General features: G+C 39.9%; 1 protein-coding gene across 2 annotated transcripts; it reads left to right on the forward strand.

Annotated features, from left to right (window-relative positions):
- The first annotated feature begins 4,773 nt into the window (after nt 1-4,773).
- LOC104450182 (WD repeat-containing protein 25) lies at nt 4,774-11,174 on the forward strand. 2 transcript variants are annotated; one of them, XM_039315949.1, is made up of 5 exons: nt 4,781-4,907; nt 4,944-5,178; nt 6,026-6,196; nt 7,104-7,588; nt 10,549-11,174. In XM_039315949.1, the coding sequence occupies exons 1-5, from the start codon at nt 4,851-4,853 to the stop codon at nt 10,918-10,920; spliced, it is 1,320 nt and encodes a 439-aa protein (XP_039171883.1). In that variant the 5' UTR covers nt 4,781-4,850; the 3' UTR covers nt 10,921-11,174. The 2 variants fall into 2 exon arrangements, with proteins under 2 accessions (XP_010062930.2, XP_039171883.1); XM_010064628.3 differs by having other exon boundaries at nt 4,774-5,178.
- The last annotated feature ends 7,821 nt before the right edge of the window (nt 11,175-18,995 follow it).

The following is an 18,995-nucleotide window of genomic DNA, read 5'->3' on the forward strand; positions in this document are numbered from 1 at the left end:
AAACTTAGAGACCCAAGTTTTTGAACCAAACTGACTCGAGACCCTAACAATGCTAAGGCTTTAGCAATGCATGCAGCTGTAGCAAAACGAAGTCAGTGGCTATAGACAACACTGACAACACGACAGGACTTAGCGGAGGGTGTTTCAATCGTATGAAGTTAGTCTTAGGGAGACTACCCCAATTCTTTTTCTTTTCTTTTTTTCTTGCCAGGCGAATGAAACCTCGTTGACCCACCTGAGGGTTGATTTGAAAGATTGATCTGCCGAGGGATGATGTGTTCTCCCCTCCCCCAAAAGTCAAAACATCCTCACCATTAATTTGAGAGAAGTCGACTCACATGATTTGGGAGATTGACTTTGAGCAGGGGATGAGCCAGCATCGCGAGCACTTTCAGTGGCTCAAAGCGATCCTTCTCTCGGGTCCAAATTGAGATTTTAACCAATTGGATCTTGGGAGTACTCATTCGACTTCCCCATTTTGTCGCTTGGATTTTCGACAAGTTGAGTGCTTTGGTCATTCTAATTGCCCATCTTTGTCTATGCTGACACGGTATGGCGAGCTTCTCGAGCCTTGAAACCTTGCGAATTCGATATGGGTAAAACTTTCAATTCCAGAAGGTGAGATTTGTAAGATTAATTGACCGTTATCTTGACTAAGAATAATTTGCTAAGAATTAAGAGATCAAGAGAAATGCCCAGGATCACCTCCTGTTAGATAATCAACTGGTGCCTAGAATGTTATTGTGACGTGCACACGCGCTCGTACTGTATTCAGCTAGTAAAATAAAGTATAATATCTACATCAAGCTACTTGATGATGAGTAGAATATCGCCGCTCATTCATCAGAAAAACAAAAAATTGCTATTATTATTTGCCCTACCGCCCCACTTTCTGGTAGATTATATATAGTCCATATAGGTTAGCAATGAAACCCAGCTAAGACTTCCACTTTGTTCAGCTGGACCAAGCTATTATTTTTATTATAGATGAGTCAAGAAATAATATTTTCAAAAAAAAAAAAAGCAATAAACCAGTTGTTACTTAGCTTTCCAAAAAGTGGGCTGCAAGAGGGACAGACAATGGAGTGTATGAACGAAATTTTGAGGTTTCATATGCGGTGTCAATTGAAATGGCATAAAAGAGGAGACATTTTGGTGATAAGACATTATCGTCAAGAACGCAAAACCCTGGTATGTACACGTTCTATTGGGGATTAACTCAAATGCAAGAAAATAGAGTAATTACCATGATATGATCTATTATTCATATCATGGTATACGCTATCAATTTCTTTCCGATTCATCTCAGCGATAATGAAGCATCGAGTATAAACTATCACAAGGACATGATAATTTAATATAAAGGTCCTCACCTTTACATCCATTTGGATCCGGTTAAAGACTAAAACATGGAAAATCAAGAATGAGTAGAGAGGTAGATCTTTAGTAAGGAGATTCGAACACGTGCATGATCAAACTTCGTTGCTTCAATACCGTGTGAAATTGATATTATTGTCATCTAAAATTTCAACCTTTCATATGCTCTAATGATTACAACCCCTTGACTTTCATGAATATGGAAAACGCACGCATCACGACTCTCTGCAACTTTAATAAACCAGATATTTAACCCAGACAATCTATATCAAGTAGGAACCAGGATCCGTCACTCCTTTCATTGACTTCTGTCTGAATCCTCCTCTCTTTCCTAGAAATAATTTATATTAATCTCTGACAAAGAGAGAAACCCTTCTTCCAATGGATGATTAGATTGAATAAACAAGTTGACTAGTGCGTTCATATGCTGTGTCACCAAATTAGTCATCCGACCTTAGTGGGTTGACATGAATTTTGACTCTCGTTGATGCAACATTCCTGTGGTCATCGTTTGGCCCCCACTCTCATCACCCCCCTTCGTTACTAAATCCCACACGCATGCTGCAGACCTTGGTCGCGGTTGAAAATTCGAAAGCTGTTCCTATCGCTTGTCCCCATCTGCCTGCTTGCTGTTTTGCACAAAACGAGCAGAAAGCCCGCTTAATAGATAAAAATTCTGAGCTCTTGAAATATTCAAAAGCATGTTCGTGTCACTGATCCGATTCTACAGGGTTACAGGCTCCTCCTCCTTCTTCTGCTTTGTTTTTCTTTTAACGTTGACCTCCTCTATTTTGATCTCTCCAGCAACGTCAAGCTGTCAGTACGATTTTTAGGACTTATACAAATCAGTAGGGTTGAATCTGCTTCGTGCACTTGTTGGGGTTTCGTCTCCTCCTCTTTTTCAGCATCAGGAATTGGAAGGTGACGCAAACTTCCACTACGCGCCCACGCACGCTCGAGAATGTTGTGATAATATTCTCAAAAAAGGTGTACAATTTGGCTACATAGGAGGGGTTTCTTTCTCTCCGTCTCTTTCTCCTCAAACGTCGAGACGTGTGGCTGCTGAGTTTGCATGTGCGAGAAGCGTGCCGAGCCGGTCGGCGATGGAATGAGATCATGTACATACATCTATAATCTATACGTCGAGGGCACGTGATGGTTCATAGACAAGAAGACGTGACCTAAGACCTGCATCATCATTGAGTATGTGCGTACCCACGCATAGTCCAGGGTTTATATTATTTGAAGGTTGAAGAAGAATTTGGGGACGGTGACCCTACGGTATCGTGCCTGCGAGAGATAGTTTAGGGTTTCATCATTGTAGCAAGAACAATGGAAAGAGAAAGGGAAGGGGCCTACTTGGATATATATGAGCTTCGTTTCCACATTTATCATGATTCACTCTTCATATTTCTAAATGAGAAAATACCTTTAGCTGAGTTTAGTAAAGCTTTACCTTACAAAGTGAAGGCGATAAGATATCGTATATTTGGTGATTGTCAACCACTTTTCCTATTGTGGTATGATGAAAAGAAAAATTAATCTGTTTCGTCTAATAGGACTTACCCATCTTAAACTTTCATAACTCAACCACACTTTAACTTCATGCCATCGTACAAGATATTTTCTCCTTGATTGATCTGGTTGATTTCTAGTTTAATGGCGGCATGAACCCTGGACCAAATATATGATCTTGCTTCCGCTTTGTGATCGAGTCTTGCTTGAGTTGGGGAAAGTTGAGGAAAATTTTGCATGACTTGATGATTGGGAGTTAGCACCGACTGAAGGCAACTTTGATCTGTTTCCTTTTCTAAAATAGGTGAGCAACCTGTTGCAAGCTCGAGCTATTACGAATGAGATAAGTCCCTAATCAATTGTTGACAAGTTTCTAATCAACTGGGAAATTAGATAACAAGAAGAAAAGAGTATCTTTTGAATCCCTTGGTGGCTCTTTTGTCTTGGCCCTTTGCTTTTAGGAATTAGAAATTCATTCTTGAAATGTGGGTTAAGTGTTGATTTTCGTTTCTGTTGAGTTTGGACAAGAAAATGAAAACTGAAGATGTAAATGTTTTCTAAGATACGACACTAAAAAAGTATCCGATTGACAACGTAATTGAATCGTATGATTTTAGTTGGGGATCAAATAATTAGAGCTGGAAAAAACAAAAGTGAGTGTTTGGAATTGCAACGCGAGGCAATTTCGATCCAACGAATGGCTCTCTTAAGGAAAAACAAAGAGCGACCTCAAGAAAGACTGAAAGATGGGGGAATGAGAGGAAGTGGAACATATTATTTTCTGGGCTTGGGCTTGAAATGATGTCGAGATGGGCCTTTACTCATTTCTTGTTGTTGGGCCCAAAAGAAGCACTCGTTGTTGAAGTGCATTATCGCTCGACTTTGCAGCATCTTTACGCATGCCTAACCAGTATTACATGAGAGAGAGAGAGAGAGAGAGAGTTATATACTTGACCATGGTAAATATCATTTAGTGGGAATGCCCAAAACAATGACCAAGCTATTCAGATGTGTGCGTGCGAGATAGAGATTGCTGCTCATGGAGTTGATGAAATATGCAATCAATTTATGTCAAATGGAATATGCCGAACCAAAATTCTTTTAAGTAAAAATGGTTCAATTTTATGAAACCATTAAGTATCTAGAAAGAACATGTATTATAAAAAGTTTAGAAAGAACGTGTATTATAAAAAGTTTATACGAATTTAATGGACACTCGAGTACCCATATATATAATGGAAGTTTAGAACCGATTGGCATGAAAATGGAAAATCATGGGCCCTTCATTTTCCAAACTGGCAACTTTACATTCCTCATTAAATAGAGAAGCACTAATACAGTTTTGTTTAATGTAGTCTTCAGCTGAAAAACTCATCATCATCGTGATTGACCAAAACGTATTTACCATGAACCTAAAAACCCACTTACTTATATATGTGCGTATGATTAGACCATTTTCATAACTGTTATGTTCAATAATTGAGGGAAACTTTATATCTTGTTAATATATTGGGGAAAAAAGATTCTTAACTGATGAATTTACATTTATTAACTTATTTATTAAATTACCTCGAGATTGATAAATAAAGCAAATTGACGCGGTTACATTGTCCAAAAAGCATTAAATTAGATTCAATGAGATGGGTACCACTCTTTTTGATTCATCACTCTTTGATGATGTGATTTGATGTACATGTGCTTCTATATTATAATTACCAAGAAAAAAGGGGATAAAATTTATGAGATAATTTATTGATCACAGTCAATAATTCGCAACAACTAATGGAAATAAATTACTTGAAAATCATCATAAAATACGGCAAAAAAAAGAAAGAAAAGAAAAAAGGAACCTAGAAATAAATTACTCTGTCAAGCGTGCGGACGCGAAACATTGCGATCTCTCAAGGTGACCGAACCCGAACGAAACCGACCGGCGGCGACGACGACAGGCTCAGGCGATGGACCTGCTGCGCAGCGCCTACTCAAATTCCTCCGACGAAGAACCCGAACCCGCACCCGAACCCGCACCCGCGCCCGCGCCCGCGCCCGCGCCCGCGCGTCCCTTCGGCTTCCACCCTCCTCCTCCGAAGCGACCCAGACCCGAAAACCGTACGATCTCCATCCCCGCCAAATCCAATCGCTCGCGTCCTCCTCCGACCGAAGCTCCCGTCCATGGCAGGTACGTGTCCAAGAGGGAGCGAGCCCTCCTGGGTTCGGGTTCGCCATCCGCTGCGGTTCCCGACCACCCAGACACCACTGCTCCTTCAGCTTCGACTTCCGCCGCCGGTAAATGTCGTGACTTTGTCTCCGCGCCTCCCCTGTTCTTGGTTATTCTCGTGATAGTGTCTGTCTGGTAGAGAGTGTTTGGGAACGACGTTTTAGTTGTTTAAGCGCTGGGGGAATGACGGTGGATTGTTTGAGTAATTGGATAATTCCCGTTTCCAGTGATTTAATGAGCAAAACCCGGGTTCGGTCTGCATTGTCCAGCTATCAAAACTTCACATTTGAAGATGATGTTTGTGCAGAAGGCTTAAGCTCCTCTGTCATGCCATGAAGCTATCCCAACGAGTAACTGAGCCTAGGTTAAAGGGAAGAGGCTCATTTCGCTGAGAGTCAATTTGGTTTCGTAGTTGTCAATGTCCTATTTGTTTATCGGAATTAAGTAAAGAGATACGGTTAATTATAGATTTGAAGAGAGCATGCTACGGGCTTCCTTGGAAATGTTTGTAGAGGACTTTGGATCAGAAAGGCATATGAGATACACATATCCAAGAAATAAAGGACATCTGTAAATGCTTTCACACGGAATGTGCTTGGCAAACTTCACATGCTGTTCATTTTGATAGATTGCTGATTTTACAAAAGTCAAGCTTTAAAATTATCTATAAGATGATTTTTCAGTGTTCATCTTATGTGTGGATTTTTCGAAATTACTCCCCTTGAATGGCAACATGGAGGTTTGAGATGAATGTAAACCAATTCTCGATGTGTTGTTCTTTCTTTGGCAGTAATTCCGCATCGTATCTGCATACATGAATATCACTTTCTGATGTTGCATCTCTAGTTTGTGCGAATCTTATCTATCTCACTAATGGAAATATGAGATCCTGACATTATGCTTTTCTGCCGTTAGTTTCATGTATGGGAAGTTTATTGGATTCAGACCTTCCATCTGATGTTCTATCACTGTTGAGGCATCAAACAAAAGGTCATGGGCATCTTGCTCACATACAAGAAAGGCTATCTGTAGCTCTGAAGGGCCATACAAAGGCTGTCAACACGATCCAATGGTCAGAAAGTCATGGTAAGATCTGGCTATGTCAGTGTTTCTGCCTCACGTGCTTCTATTGTGGTTGCTACCTGTCCTATATTTTGTTGCTTCAATCATTACATCGTAGGATTCAATCTTTGTTATTTCTCTAGAAGATGGTTGGTCTGGGCACTATAATATTTTGAGCTTACTTCAGGATGCACTTATCAATTAACCATGCTTCACGAGCTGACTTGTGGGGACGCGTTACCTGAACTCAATCCCAGAAGCATCTTCAATTGTGATTCCTTCAGCCACGGCTTGGACGTATATCAAAAAATAGGAAACTTCTGATTTGCTTATCCTATTTTGTCCACTATTTCCTTGAGCTGTTGTGTTAGTGACTCCAAGGATCAGCTGTTGAACCTGAAATACAAACTTAGAGTTAGCATGTGAATAGCGTGAAGAACAAAATGCAATTGAGGAAATTTGGTTCTCTGATGATGACCTTATCCTTGTTTTCTCTTGACATTCCCTATGATCAACTGTGGTTTCAATCTGGGACAATTGATTCATGTCTAAATTTCTGTGTGAATACGGCAAATTAGAGGGAATTTGCAAATACAGGATCCATGTGGTGCGTGTTGGCAAACCAAAAAAAAATTCAAGAGACTTGCTCTGCCCTATTAAAAGAATCTGTCGTAATTATTGCATGATGAAATTTGCATTATTTCTTTTTAAGGTCAATGCATGATTTTAAGTTTGTAACTTGCATTCTTAGGTGGTCTCAATATCATAAAACCAAACGTGAAACACCTGCATATTGATGGACCCTCTCATCTCATGTGTATGCACCAAATGATTTATTTATTCCTGTTCTGTTTTGCCTCCATTTATATGATGGCAATTGCTTTGTACTCATGATCTCCCAATTAATCTGTTTACTAGAGTTAGTTTACAGCTCATCTTCTTGCATCGGCTAGCATGGACCATAAGGTCTTCATATGGAATGTGTGGAGTAAAAATCACAAGAAAGCACGCATTCTGAGCCACCACAATGCTGCGGTGAAGGATGTGAAGTGGTCAAAGCTTGGTTGGCATGTACTTTCTTGTGGATATGACTGCACATCAAGGTTGGTTGATATTGAAAAGGGGATAGAGACTCAGGTATTCAAGGAGGACCAAGTTGTTAGTGTTGTGAAATTCCACCCAGACAACTTCAACCTTTTCCTTTCGGGAGGAGCAAAAGGCCAGCTTAGGTTATGGGATGTCAGAACTGGCAAAGCAACACATCAGTATATACGTCAACTTGGTCCGATCCTTGATTTGGAGTTTTCCCTAGATGGCAAGCAATTCATCTCTTCCAGCGATGTCTCCTTTAGCAATATCAGTGAAAATGCAGTAATAGTTTGGGATGTTTCCCGGCAGGTTCCTCTTTCCAATCAGGTCAGCATTCACTAATTATGACCGATTTGCCATAGTTGTTTCAGTTTCTTATAGAGAGCAAGTCTTATTTGGATGTGCAACTTGCTTGCAATGCTGTCATAAGTTTGGGCTTTTGAAGTGGTATGCGCATTTAATGAGTATTTATAGTGTTTAACTTAAGCATTTGCAAGCCAGAGCAGAGCATGCCGAAGATTGTTGTCAAGAATCAAACCTGAAACTTGTCTTTTGGCATTGGGATACAATCATTTATGTATATGGCAAGCCAGATCTATTGTCACTTTAAATGATGAATATTGCATATTAGAAAACCAGACTATGATATTTTGGGCAAATGATAATACGTCAATAAAATGATACTGAACATGTTAAGATTCTTCTACTATGTTTGCTTACTAAGTGATGTGTCAGATTCCTGTTGGATGCTTAAATGGATTTAAATAGTCACTACAGAAATAGTTTAGTAACCATTTTGTTCCCAGGAATAATTTTTGTGTAGCAATGGTTTTTTCCGATTCTATTCCTAGATGAGTTTCTAAGCATTCGAACATATTTGATAATTGCACAAAATTTATATTCCCAAATAGAAAAAGAACAGGAATGCGTTTAACACGAACCTCAAATTTTTTATGACATAGAAATTATTTTAATTTTTTAATAATTTTATGAGAGTTCTATTCTTCTTTTCTTTTCTTTTTTCCTTTATCTTCTTGTTCCTCCTCTAGCCCTGGTCGTCAGGCCTAGGCGATGGCCCAACCGGCTAGAGACAAGAGCCGGTGACCTCGCCGACCTTGGAGGCGGGGGACCTCATTGGCCCCTGGCGAGGTCGATCTCACCCGGCCACCGATGAGGCTCAACCTCACCAAATCTAGGCAAGGCTCCAATGAGGTCACTTAACCTAGTCTTTGGCTGGTTGTCGACCATCACCGAGCCCGGCAACTGAGTAGAGGAGAAAGAAGAAGAAAAGAAAAAAAAGAATATGGCTTTATTTCAGAAATTGTTCCTAGGAATAAAAAAGTAACTTTTTTCTATTTTTTTATTCTGTTCTAAATCTATTCTCTAGCTACTTTGTTCTATTCTCAAGAATAGAAAAAGTAGTAAACATTACCAAATGGATTTTTGTTCTTTTTTTGTTCTTTGGAACAAAAAAAAAACATAAATAGTCAAGAATTGGCTGGTTACCAAAAGGGATTTAGGTGTGTTTGTTTTATATTTCTTTTTGTGTTTTTAAACACTTTTTTCTGTTTTTTTGTTCCTGGGAACAAAAAAAAAAAACAAGAAACACAAATTTTGTGTTTCTTGTTTCAAACACTTTTGAGAAACACTTTTTTTTTTTTCTTTTTTCTCTTATTTTCTTGTTCTTTTTCTTTTGGCCGGTCGCCGGCCCTCGGCCATGGCCGGCGACCGGCCGACGAGGGCCGGCGGCCTCGCCCGGCCACGGCGAGGCTCGCCGGCCCCGCGGAGGCCGAGGCTCGCGAGGTCGGCCTCGCCGGATCCGGGCGAGCTCGAGCTCGCCCGCCATGGCGAGCCGACCTCGCGCGGCTGGGCGACCTCGATCTCGCCCGGATCCGGCGAGGCCGAGCTCGCCCGGCGGCGCGAGCCTCGGCCGCCCGACCGGCGAGGCCGCGCCGCCCGCCCGCTAAGCGGGGCGAGGCGAGCTCGCCCGGGGCGAGCTCGATCTCGCTAGATCCGCGGTGAGGCTCGGCGGCGCGGCCTCGGCCTCGCCGGATCCGGGGCGAGCGGCGTCGCTGGCGGTGGCGGGCGAGGCGTGGCCTCGCCGATCAAGGCGAGGCCGACCCTCGCCGGCCAAGGCCTTGGCCGGCGACCGGCCAAAAGAAGAAAATGAAAAAGAAAAAAAGGAAAAATAAGAAAAAATAAAAGAAATAAAAAAATTATCCAAATTTACCAAACATGTTTCTGTTTATTTTTTATTCCCGGAATAAGTTTACTAAACGCGTTGTTTTGTTCAAAAATTGTTCCCCGGAATGCAAACACTTTTTTATTTCTCATTCACTGGAACAATTTTTAAACAGAAACGCAAATAAACGCACCCTTAGTGTCCAAAGCATTGCCCAGTTCAATGTCATTTCCTGGACAATAGTGATAGATGCGGCCTCTAATATCCATTAAATTAGACTGTTTGAGGGGACTCTGCATCATAATCGTCATGCAGTCCTTGGCCACATGAGTCAATAAGTTCATTCTAGAACTCAGTCTCTCATGGTCTCTTTGCTAGTCTTAGAGAAATCTATCTAGAGCCTCTGTACTTTATGCCCCCAGAGGTCTCTTTCCTCAAGTCAAGTTCTTGGGAGTCATGACACATAGACAAATATTTTAGGACTGCCTGAGTAGATGTTTTTCTTAATCCAGGACCAACATAATTACCAACCCATTCTTATGCTGGCCCCACTTGGCTCCTGGTCCTGAAGTACCTACAACATTTGCTCCTGGAGGACCTAATACTTGCTTACTCATGTTGAAGCCCTAAGTTTTTCCCCCTTTATTAAGCATAGATGTATTGATAAAAGAAGCAGGTAGAGTTAGGTCTAAGGAAATTAATTACAACCAAGCAAAGAAGAGGGAAATAATAGGAAGGAAAATAGTGAAAACTCTTGCAAAGTTTACCTTCAGGTCAATCCCAAGAAAAATGACCAGACAGATTTGTATGTGGAATTGATTGAAGGGATGTTCCCAATTAACTAGAGAGAGGTTGATTTATAACCTATCTTCTAATTAGGAAACAAGATTTGTCACGCCAACATTAGAAGATGGCATAAAATATTGGAATTGCTTTTTACCTAAGAAAATATTCTGGTCATCTCATGCTTCGAGCATTAGCTACATGTTAACTTGACCGATAATAATATTGGTTTAAATGGTGGATCTTATTGACAATAGTTCTACGAAGTTCTTTATGCATATCTACTTATCTAGAACGGTAAATCCCTGTGTCTCTCTCACAGGTTTATGGAGAGGCCTATACCTGCACCTGTATTAGGCATCATCCAACTGAGCCTTGTTTTGTTGCCCAGTCAAATGGAAATTATATTGCCCTTTTCTCTTCAAACCCCCCTTTCCGGCTTGACAAGTATAAAAGGTACGAGGGTCATGGAGTCTCTGGGTTCCCCATCAAGTGCAACTTCAGCTTAGATGGTGAGATGCTTGCGACGGGCTCCTCAGAGGGTTCCATATACTTTTACAAGTATGGGTCATCCGAACTTCTCGGGAAAACTAAGGCGTACACATCACCATGTGTGGACGTGGCTTTCCACCCTACTATGTCAAATTTTATTGCAGTCTGCAGTTGGGCTGGAGATATATCAGTGTTCGAGTAGCTTTGCTGTAATTCAGACTCACACAAGTTCATAGACAATGTGTTTTTTCCCCCATTTTCAGCAGTAAAAGGGGAAGGTACCGCTACTAACCGCATGTGGTTGCTAATAGACGCGCAAAATTATTGATTTTGGTTTTTCCCTCATTTATCATGTAATTCTCAACATCCAATCTGGAATTCTTTGAAATTTGTGGGAAGAAGTTTGTTTTCTCTCTTAAGGAACTATTACGACGACTTGCTTGCTTGCCACAAAAATGCAGATATTTCATCAAGCTGTTGCCTTTCCCATTTTTTTTATATTTTTTTGTCAAAGCCTTTCCAAATTTAAGAAGCATAATGTCGAGTGCAGTTGTGAAGTTTGCCACATATGGATCTGATATGATATGATCTGAGATTATGTGGACTACACTAATGAGGTTTGCCACATTCGGATCTGACATGATATGGTCTGAGGCAGGAGGCAAAATGACTAATGAGTTGCCATCTGAAATATAGTCAAGTTGCACCCGTGTACCATGTTGGTGATTAATAGTGGAGACGAACAGTCAGTGTCAAGGGTCACCTTTTTCATATGATAGGTGGTAAATCCATTTTATCGGTCTCCGAGAGCAAGGACATCCACTGAAAGTGGAGATCAAATGGCAGAATCAAATTGAGATTTTTCCCCGTGCAGGTGTACCAGTTCTATATTAAAGTAATTTCTGGGTATTCGAACCGGAGTAATTGGACTGGCCGTTGGCCTGTTATTGGTGAAGAATTTTCGATTTTGTGGATCCATTTTTCGATATTTTAAAATACATGGAACGCAAAGATAGGAAAATCTCACCTGGTGTAGGGCCGGGCCCAAGATGAAGTCTCTTCTTCTGGTCAGTGGGCTTTAATATCCCTCACGTTTTGCTTGTTAAATGGGTGCTTCACATGCAAACCAGAGCTACCGATCCTATTCTCTGACCCAAATCTTCATGAGAAAGACCCATGGAGAAAAGAATAATGTTTGGCAATTTCCTTTAAACCTACATCGCGAGAACTGGAGATAAAGGAATTGAATAACTGGAAAGGCCAAGTGAAGTGATGGAAAGATGCGGAGACAGTTGGTTCCATAATCGACACCATGAGAAAGGTCTACGCAAGCCGAAAACAAAGAGGACTTCAAGTAATATGGACTGTGGAAAAAGTTCATATGAAACTAGACAATAGCATGTACATGTCATTGCCATTGCCATCTGTGAGACATAAACAGGCCGAATCCTATGTTTCTGCGAAAGTTCATTGTCTTCCCCCTCGCATCTCATGAATTCGACGTGGTGTCACTTTCTTTTTCCTTGTAAACATGTAGGAGACACGGAAAAAAAGAAAGAGAGCATCCCAAAGGTTCAAATAATGGAAATAACATGTGTCTTCTAAAGGTAGGTACTCCTAACTCGTACCTACCATAACGAGACACATGTAGGATTGATTGAAGAGCTTTCATGTGGGGCAAAGGCCCCGCCGGGGGGGGGAGGGTTGAGGGAATAACCAAAGGGAGCATGAACTGAGTCCATCCCACTTCCCTTTCATGTGAATGAAGGCAAGGCAAAGAGAGGGGGGGCCATAACAGAGAGAGAGGACTTCAAAGCAAGACACAATCATGAATTTCACTTTCCATTCTTCATGGGGGTCGATTTCAATTTGTATTAGGAGACAAGACACACCACCGCTAGAAAAAAGAAAAACCTCTTGCGTTTAGTTGCATTTTGTCATTGGGACCATCTCTCTTCACTAAATCGATGACCCCCCCTATCTTTCAGCACCACTTTACCAGCAAGAACAAGGCCAGTCAAAGAAATTGAATTATTCGAGAGGAAAATTAGACATAGATTAATAAAAAAGTGATTATATTTCCATCTTGCAATAGCACTATCTAGACAAGCTAGCAATTATCAGCAACAATCATGGGTCCACAATGCCCCTCTTAAAGCTATTTTCATTGGATAACAGTATTATCCCTACTCTATTTAAAGCAACAAACACTGTTATAATACCTATGTGCCTATTGTAAATTTTCTTTCTCTTTTCAACTTTGACATAAATCTGTTCCCCACCTTAGTTGGTCTCAAACATCCCTTTCCAAATACTCACTGAATCTAAATCTCTTATCTCTTTGTCACCCCATTTGTAAAATATTCACACACAATTTCTTTTCAAGAACACATGGAAAGCTATCAAAAGCCAAGAAAGAGAAACATAAAAAGTTGAGCTCCCTCTCTCTTCCTCCCTCCCTCTCTCTCTCTCTCTCTCTCTCTCTCTCTCTCTCTCTGAGTATGCCCCTTGTTCCTCTCGCCATATGACTTCAATCATCAGCTAAAAGAGAGATATATACAGTTGTTATGTTGGCTACTTCTTGTGGTCAAGCGGGTGTTGGTGAGTTAGTGACCCACTTACATAGGCAGAAGGGGACATGAAAAGATGGGTCTTAAAGTGCTAACCTATGCAAATCAAGTCAATGAGGATTGGTCATGAACTCCACGCCCTAGATCAGCCCCACTTGATGCAGAAAATTTGGTTTCTTCTCGATTAATATGAATGAGCATTCATTATTAAAAAGAATACCAAAAAGACAAAACATAAACCAGCTCAAGGGAATCTGAATTCATCCCCGTGCAAACCCACCGCTTGTGGGTGTTGGGCTCATATTCTAAATGTTATGTCTTGTTCCTCTTCCTTTTCTATCCATCTTGTCATCTTTTCCTTTTCCTTGCATCAAATCTTGTCATCTCCAATTCAACGTACTTGTGATACATAATCGCATATACATGTTTATCTTCATCTACATGCTCGACCATATTCAATGTCCGTGCCTCAACACAAAACACATCTCTCAATCCTGGCCTTGAAAAGTGAGCCGACAAACTCATTCTATGGGTACTGCCACGTGATCTATGGCCAACACCAAAGAGCCGTCCATTTGGGTTGGTCATTAAATTCTATGATTTCCCCTCTTTCCTCTCTACAGTGATCAAAAACTATTGTTTAGGCATGGAATGATACTGCTCAAAACAGTTCCCTTCTCCCATTTTAGGAAGCATTTCCTTATAAGGAATCCAAAATGGGCCATGGAGGCATTTGGCACTCCTATTTTGTGTAATGAGAAGTCGTACATGAATCATGCTGTAGCTTGCTACAAACCTGAAACAGATGATTATTAACCTAGACTTAGTTTTGTTCGTAATGATGTTGCTCAGTACAGACACATTTGGCAACATGTTTGATTGTTGTCACTAGTTGAAGACAACATCTAGAAGAAGCAAGCTGAGTCCAGCTTCTCTTTTTTTTTTCTTTTTTTTTCCCTCCCTTTCTTGCAAATCTCTCTTTGGATTCTGATTTGCGATAAGTAGTGGTGCCCTGAATAGTAAGACAAATTTGATTTTTAGTTTTTTCATGGGGCGTGCGAAAGACTTTTTTCTTATACTATGATTGATTTGTTACGTCATAGTATAAGAACTCATCTTATGATGGGAAAACATATAAATTTCGCGTTTATTTATTCTTGTTTTCTTTTCAAGTAACCATTTTACTTTATGTAAAATTCCACTAACTAGAACGAAAATATAGCTACAGTTTACATTGACACATAGATAGATCACATATTATCTGCACAACAACATGGTTTCTAATATATATTTCGATAAGCAAGCGATCCAAAGTAATTATTTGGAGGCGGACTTTGTCCACCAAAATTAAATTTATATTTTAGTAAGAGTCTTCGCCTCTTGGATGATGCATGGCGATATATTATTGCTTTGGTTCTATAACAAATATTATTCCGGGAAAGGGTAGATAAGAACAGACGAAAGATGCTTGAAATCTTTAGGAAACATGTCGAATTTTGTCAACAGCATCTATACACCCTAGTCACATCCACCATGAATGCAACCGATATCAAGTTACATATCTCTTCATTAATTTATCATGATTTAATGCAGCATGAAAACGACGTCATGCTAGCACGCGTAATTTTGTATGGATTGACTTTAGGGTCCCGATCACATGCAAAACCTAAGGGTTCTAATTCTTCTTGTTCTACAATAGTGACCATACTGTTCAAGGAAACATCATCTACTTCTCCAACACATGGTAAAAGATAAAGCCGGATATTTTTTGTTGTTGTTTGGTATGGATTGCAATCATGGAATGTGACACAATAATGAGGAAACTCGAATTGTTAGCCGTCGGCACATACATAGATACATGTAACTTCTCTAGATTCTTCCAAAAGATGTGTGCAAAATTGACTTTCACGACTATTGTCGAGAGCATGAATAGTGTCCCTAGGTCATGCATTCTAGAGAGAGAGAGAAGAGAGTGCTAATTAAACCAGCAGGATGGAGACCTTAGAACAGCAAGCTCCATCACAAGACATAAGAAGAAGAAAAGGAGAATTATAATGGCCGCGAAAGTGTCGAATGCGGGTGAGATCGCTACCCATGAAAGCTGAGAGGATAGAAGGAAAAGGAGAGAAAGCACCTCCAAAAGGCCAAAGTTAACGGAAACATCCACATCCGTCACAGATTTTGAGGGATGTTCGGGGGAACAAGTTTTTACATTCTGTAGATTGATGGATCGATGGAACTAATCGGAAAATCGTGGGGAAGACATGGACCCTTTAGTGGCACTCGGTGTTCGTTGAATACGTCCTGCCGGGGGCATCCAATTATTTATGAAGTTAGTTTAGGATATTATGAGTGTTTAGCTTGATAAATCAGTCAATATCCAGCTCCAAGGAAAGTTTGTGTTGTCACTTATCAAACCAGTGTCTTTTGAATCCTTAGCATTACCATCCTATGATATATGATTTACTTTATCTAATAGAATGAGTATTAACAAATATCAATAATTCCGAGCGTTTGGCATGTATGCTCTAACATTTGGCTGAGTAGTGATTTGTTTTTCGACTTTTGGCTTCATCTAGCAAGGTCAATATATCTTCTTAATCATAAGGGAATATAACCTAACTTTGACTAAATATGTTTTTCATGACACAAAAAGGTAAGCCCTAGGCACATGATACATATCCTTAACCTCATCGATCAAGAAAAGCGCGAACCTAAATGTGGCTCAGAGATACATAAGATTTTCTTGGCAATTAGTATGGTGGGAAATCATATATGCGTCATAACCTTATTCGACCGCACATTTTCAGCCACTGTACACTACTCTCATGGGATTAAATGAATTCGATATTTAGAATTTTGTCTCATCTAACTTTTAGTTTCAGCTATTCTAAGGATACCCGTAGTTGAGCTAATTAATCTTAAAAATTTCTCGAGAATTCTACTCTAAATATATTTTGTTAAGAAAGTGTTGCACAATATTATAATAACATGGCTAATGTATAAGCACGCATCGTTTACGTGCTCCTCGTGATCTTAGGAGATTATATCATCTATAAAGACAAACATTACACCTTCCGCATTTCGTCTTGTTTACTCGCCCCTCTTCTTGAGGGTTCTGTCTTCAATAATATTGTCCACTTTGACAGTGATAAGTCTTATTCATCTGGACAAGAGTTTGGCGATGCATTTTCCTTTCTTTGCCGACAGGATGTCCACTACAACTTGTCAGAGATTTATGAACCGAAATGACACATACTGTTCAAAGGTCTCAAGAACCTCCCACCCAAAAAAGAAGACAAACAGAGGGAAAAAAAAAAGAACCAAGTACTCGGTCTGTACCGTCTCCTGGTACGTGTCCTTACACATGCTTCCGATAAAGAACCCTAAACAATTATCTTTTACGAAGAGACGACCGCGTTATACTTTTCCTTTTCACTGCAAACGCATAATGCATTGCTCTCCATTTCATGCACACAGTATGCGCTGTCAAGTTCTGGATAACGCACAGTGCTGCACCGTTATATCGCTGCCATGGAAAAGAGGGAATGCATATGCAGGAAAAAGCAAAATACTGCAGAATATTTCTGGCCTTTTCTTTTGTACACCCTTTGGAGGAACAAAAGCTGAATCGGATATCGGATGGTCGATCTTTACTGTCGTGCTAGGGCATTCGTTGAAGGAGATGTTATGGTGGGATGAGGCCGTAATAATGCAACGAGGTGCTCCCGATCTTTCAATCTTGATTTTCAATAACAAAATCATAAAAAGGATGTGGATTTTCCTATGCCTAAGATGGTGGAAGATCCTCTTAGTGAAAGCAAAGATTTTTAAAGAAATGCCATGACATACATACGTCATAAACACACTGTTTTCAGCACGTCAAGACCCCGTAACTAAAATGTAAATAAAAACAAAAAATATACTAAGAGTTTCTTTGGCATGTGTGGAACTTATCTTAACCATCGGCATGGACTCTTACAGAGTTTTGATTACAAGTTTAAAGTTAGAAATGTCTTAGTAAGATTGTTTTATGTATAATAGAGACACGGCCACATGCAAAAATAATTGCCTACGCTACATGAGATTATCTCCCGGAGAAATATTGTGTGCCCAAGGGCCACAGAAGGAAACATATTGCGCACACAAACTTTTTCACAACCAATGCGCAAGCGAATCAGTCCGGTCTATAAGTAAGAATATTTTTCGCATTTTGTGTATTTTAATGTATGAGAACTAGATGCGTGCATTAAGGGAAAATGCCTAAAACACGCCTCACTACTTATACATTTCTATTTTTAAAAATACCACTTACATACCTCTAAACAAAATTCCATATTCAAAAAGCCAGATCACCGCTCCTTACAAATCCATTTTAATATCTTGCTTATTATATGGGTTGGGTGTGTACGGATTTCAGGTTTGGGGATAAGCTGTTTTTTAATAAAGAAAATGGTGTTTTTATAGATACAAGAGTAATTGAGAAGTGAGAGCAAACTAGTCTCTAAAGATCAAACTCATGTAGGTATTCGATATTTTCAAAAGTAGAGATACCTAAGTGGTCATTGGATGAAAAAATGATGTATGTTTTCAGTACTTTTACTTATTATTTAAACGGAGGGACATGATCAAACTAACTATTTATATAAATATATGGACGAAAAACCACGTGCCCTTAAGATACCCCATTAGTTTGACATGCTTCATACAGATGATACTTTTCGACTCGTTGCTTTTTTATTTTATTTTCTTTTTCACTAGAGGAGGATGAAAAATCCAGCAATAATAATGAAGCGAGGTTACTTTTACTGATCAAAAAGGTGAATACATATGTTGCCGCACAGTTGCATGCACCCAGTTGTTACTGTTATTTGCATGGAAAGACATGTAAAAAGCGAGGTAGCTTTTCCCTTCCTGTGGGCAGTAAAGTATCTACTGCCTAAGAAAAGGGCATGAAAAACCATGATATTGCACCCCAAGGGAGCGACGACTCCTCGACATAACACAAGATCCAAAGACCCTTTTGAAGTGTCAATTCAGCTCATTAGTGCATTAATTTCAATGTCATTATTAAAGAAAGAATGACCTTTAATTATCATGTCCAGTGTCGATACAGAAAACCGTTTATGCACATGTCAACAAAACGATGATTCAGTTGTATATTCATATGGTGAATTGGTATATTAGTCGCACACGTAATAATATCCTGATAATTTCATGTGAAATCAAAAGTTCCCATTGGCGATGGTGGACAGAGCAATTATTCCGAAAACTTCAAAATGAAAAAAGGAGTTGGTATGTGTTTTGCGCCAAGTTGTACTTTACTTTTAACGAATGTGTACATCAGATCTTCTAATTAGCCAATAGGGTTCCGGTGACGCCGTTTAGTCAATGGTAATAATGACCCTAATGTCACATTAAGCAAGATCCTGGCTTAACGATCTCATGAAGATTCTTCCTTTTATGAATTCGATAAAGGTCATCATATTACTTGCACACATCTCTCTCTTCCCTCCTAAAACCCGAAGTTCCCATGTGATTCGGGACCACACCATGGGTGTTCACTGTTCTTAAATAAATTCGTGTGAAAAAGGAAAAGAAAATCTTGTTTCTTTGACTGTGGTTGAATTAATTATCTTCCATAAACTATTTAAATGTGAAAAAATAAAGAAGAAGAAAAAAGGAGGCAGAGGAAAATTCTCCGAGG

This window comes from Eucalyptus grandis, chromosome 6 (genome assembly GCF_016545825.1).
Source record: "Eucalyptus grandis isolate ANBG69807.140 chromosome 6, ASM1654582v1, whole genome shotgun sequence".
Taxonomy (NCBI): Eukaryota; Viridiplantae; Streptophyta; class Magnoliopsida; order Myrtales; family Myrtaceae; genus Eucalyptus; species Eucalyptus grandis.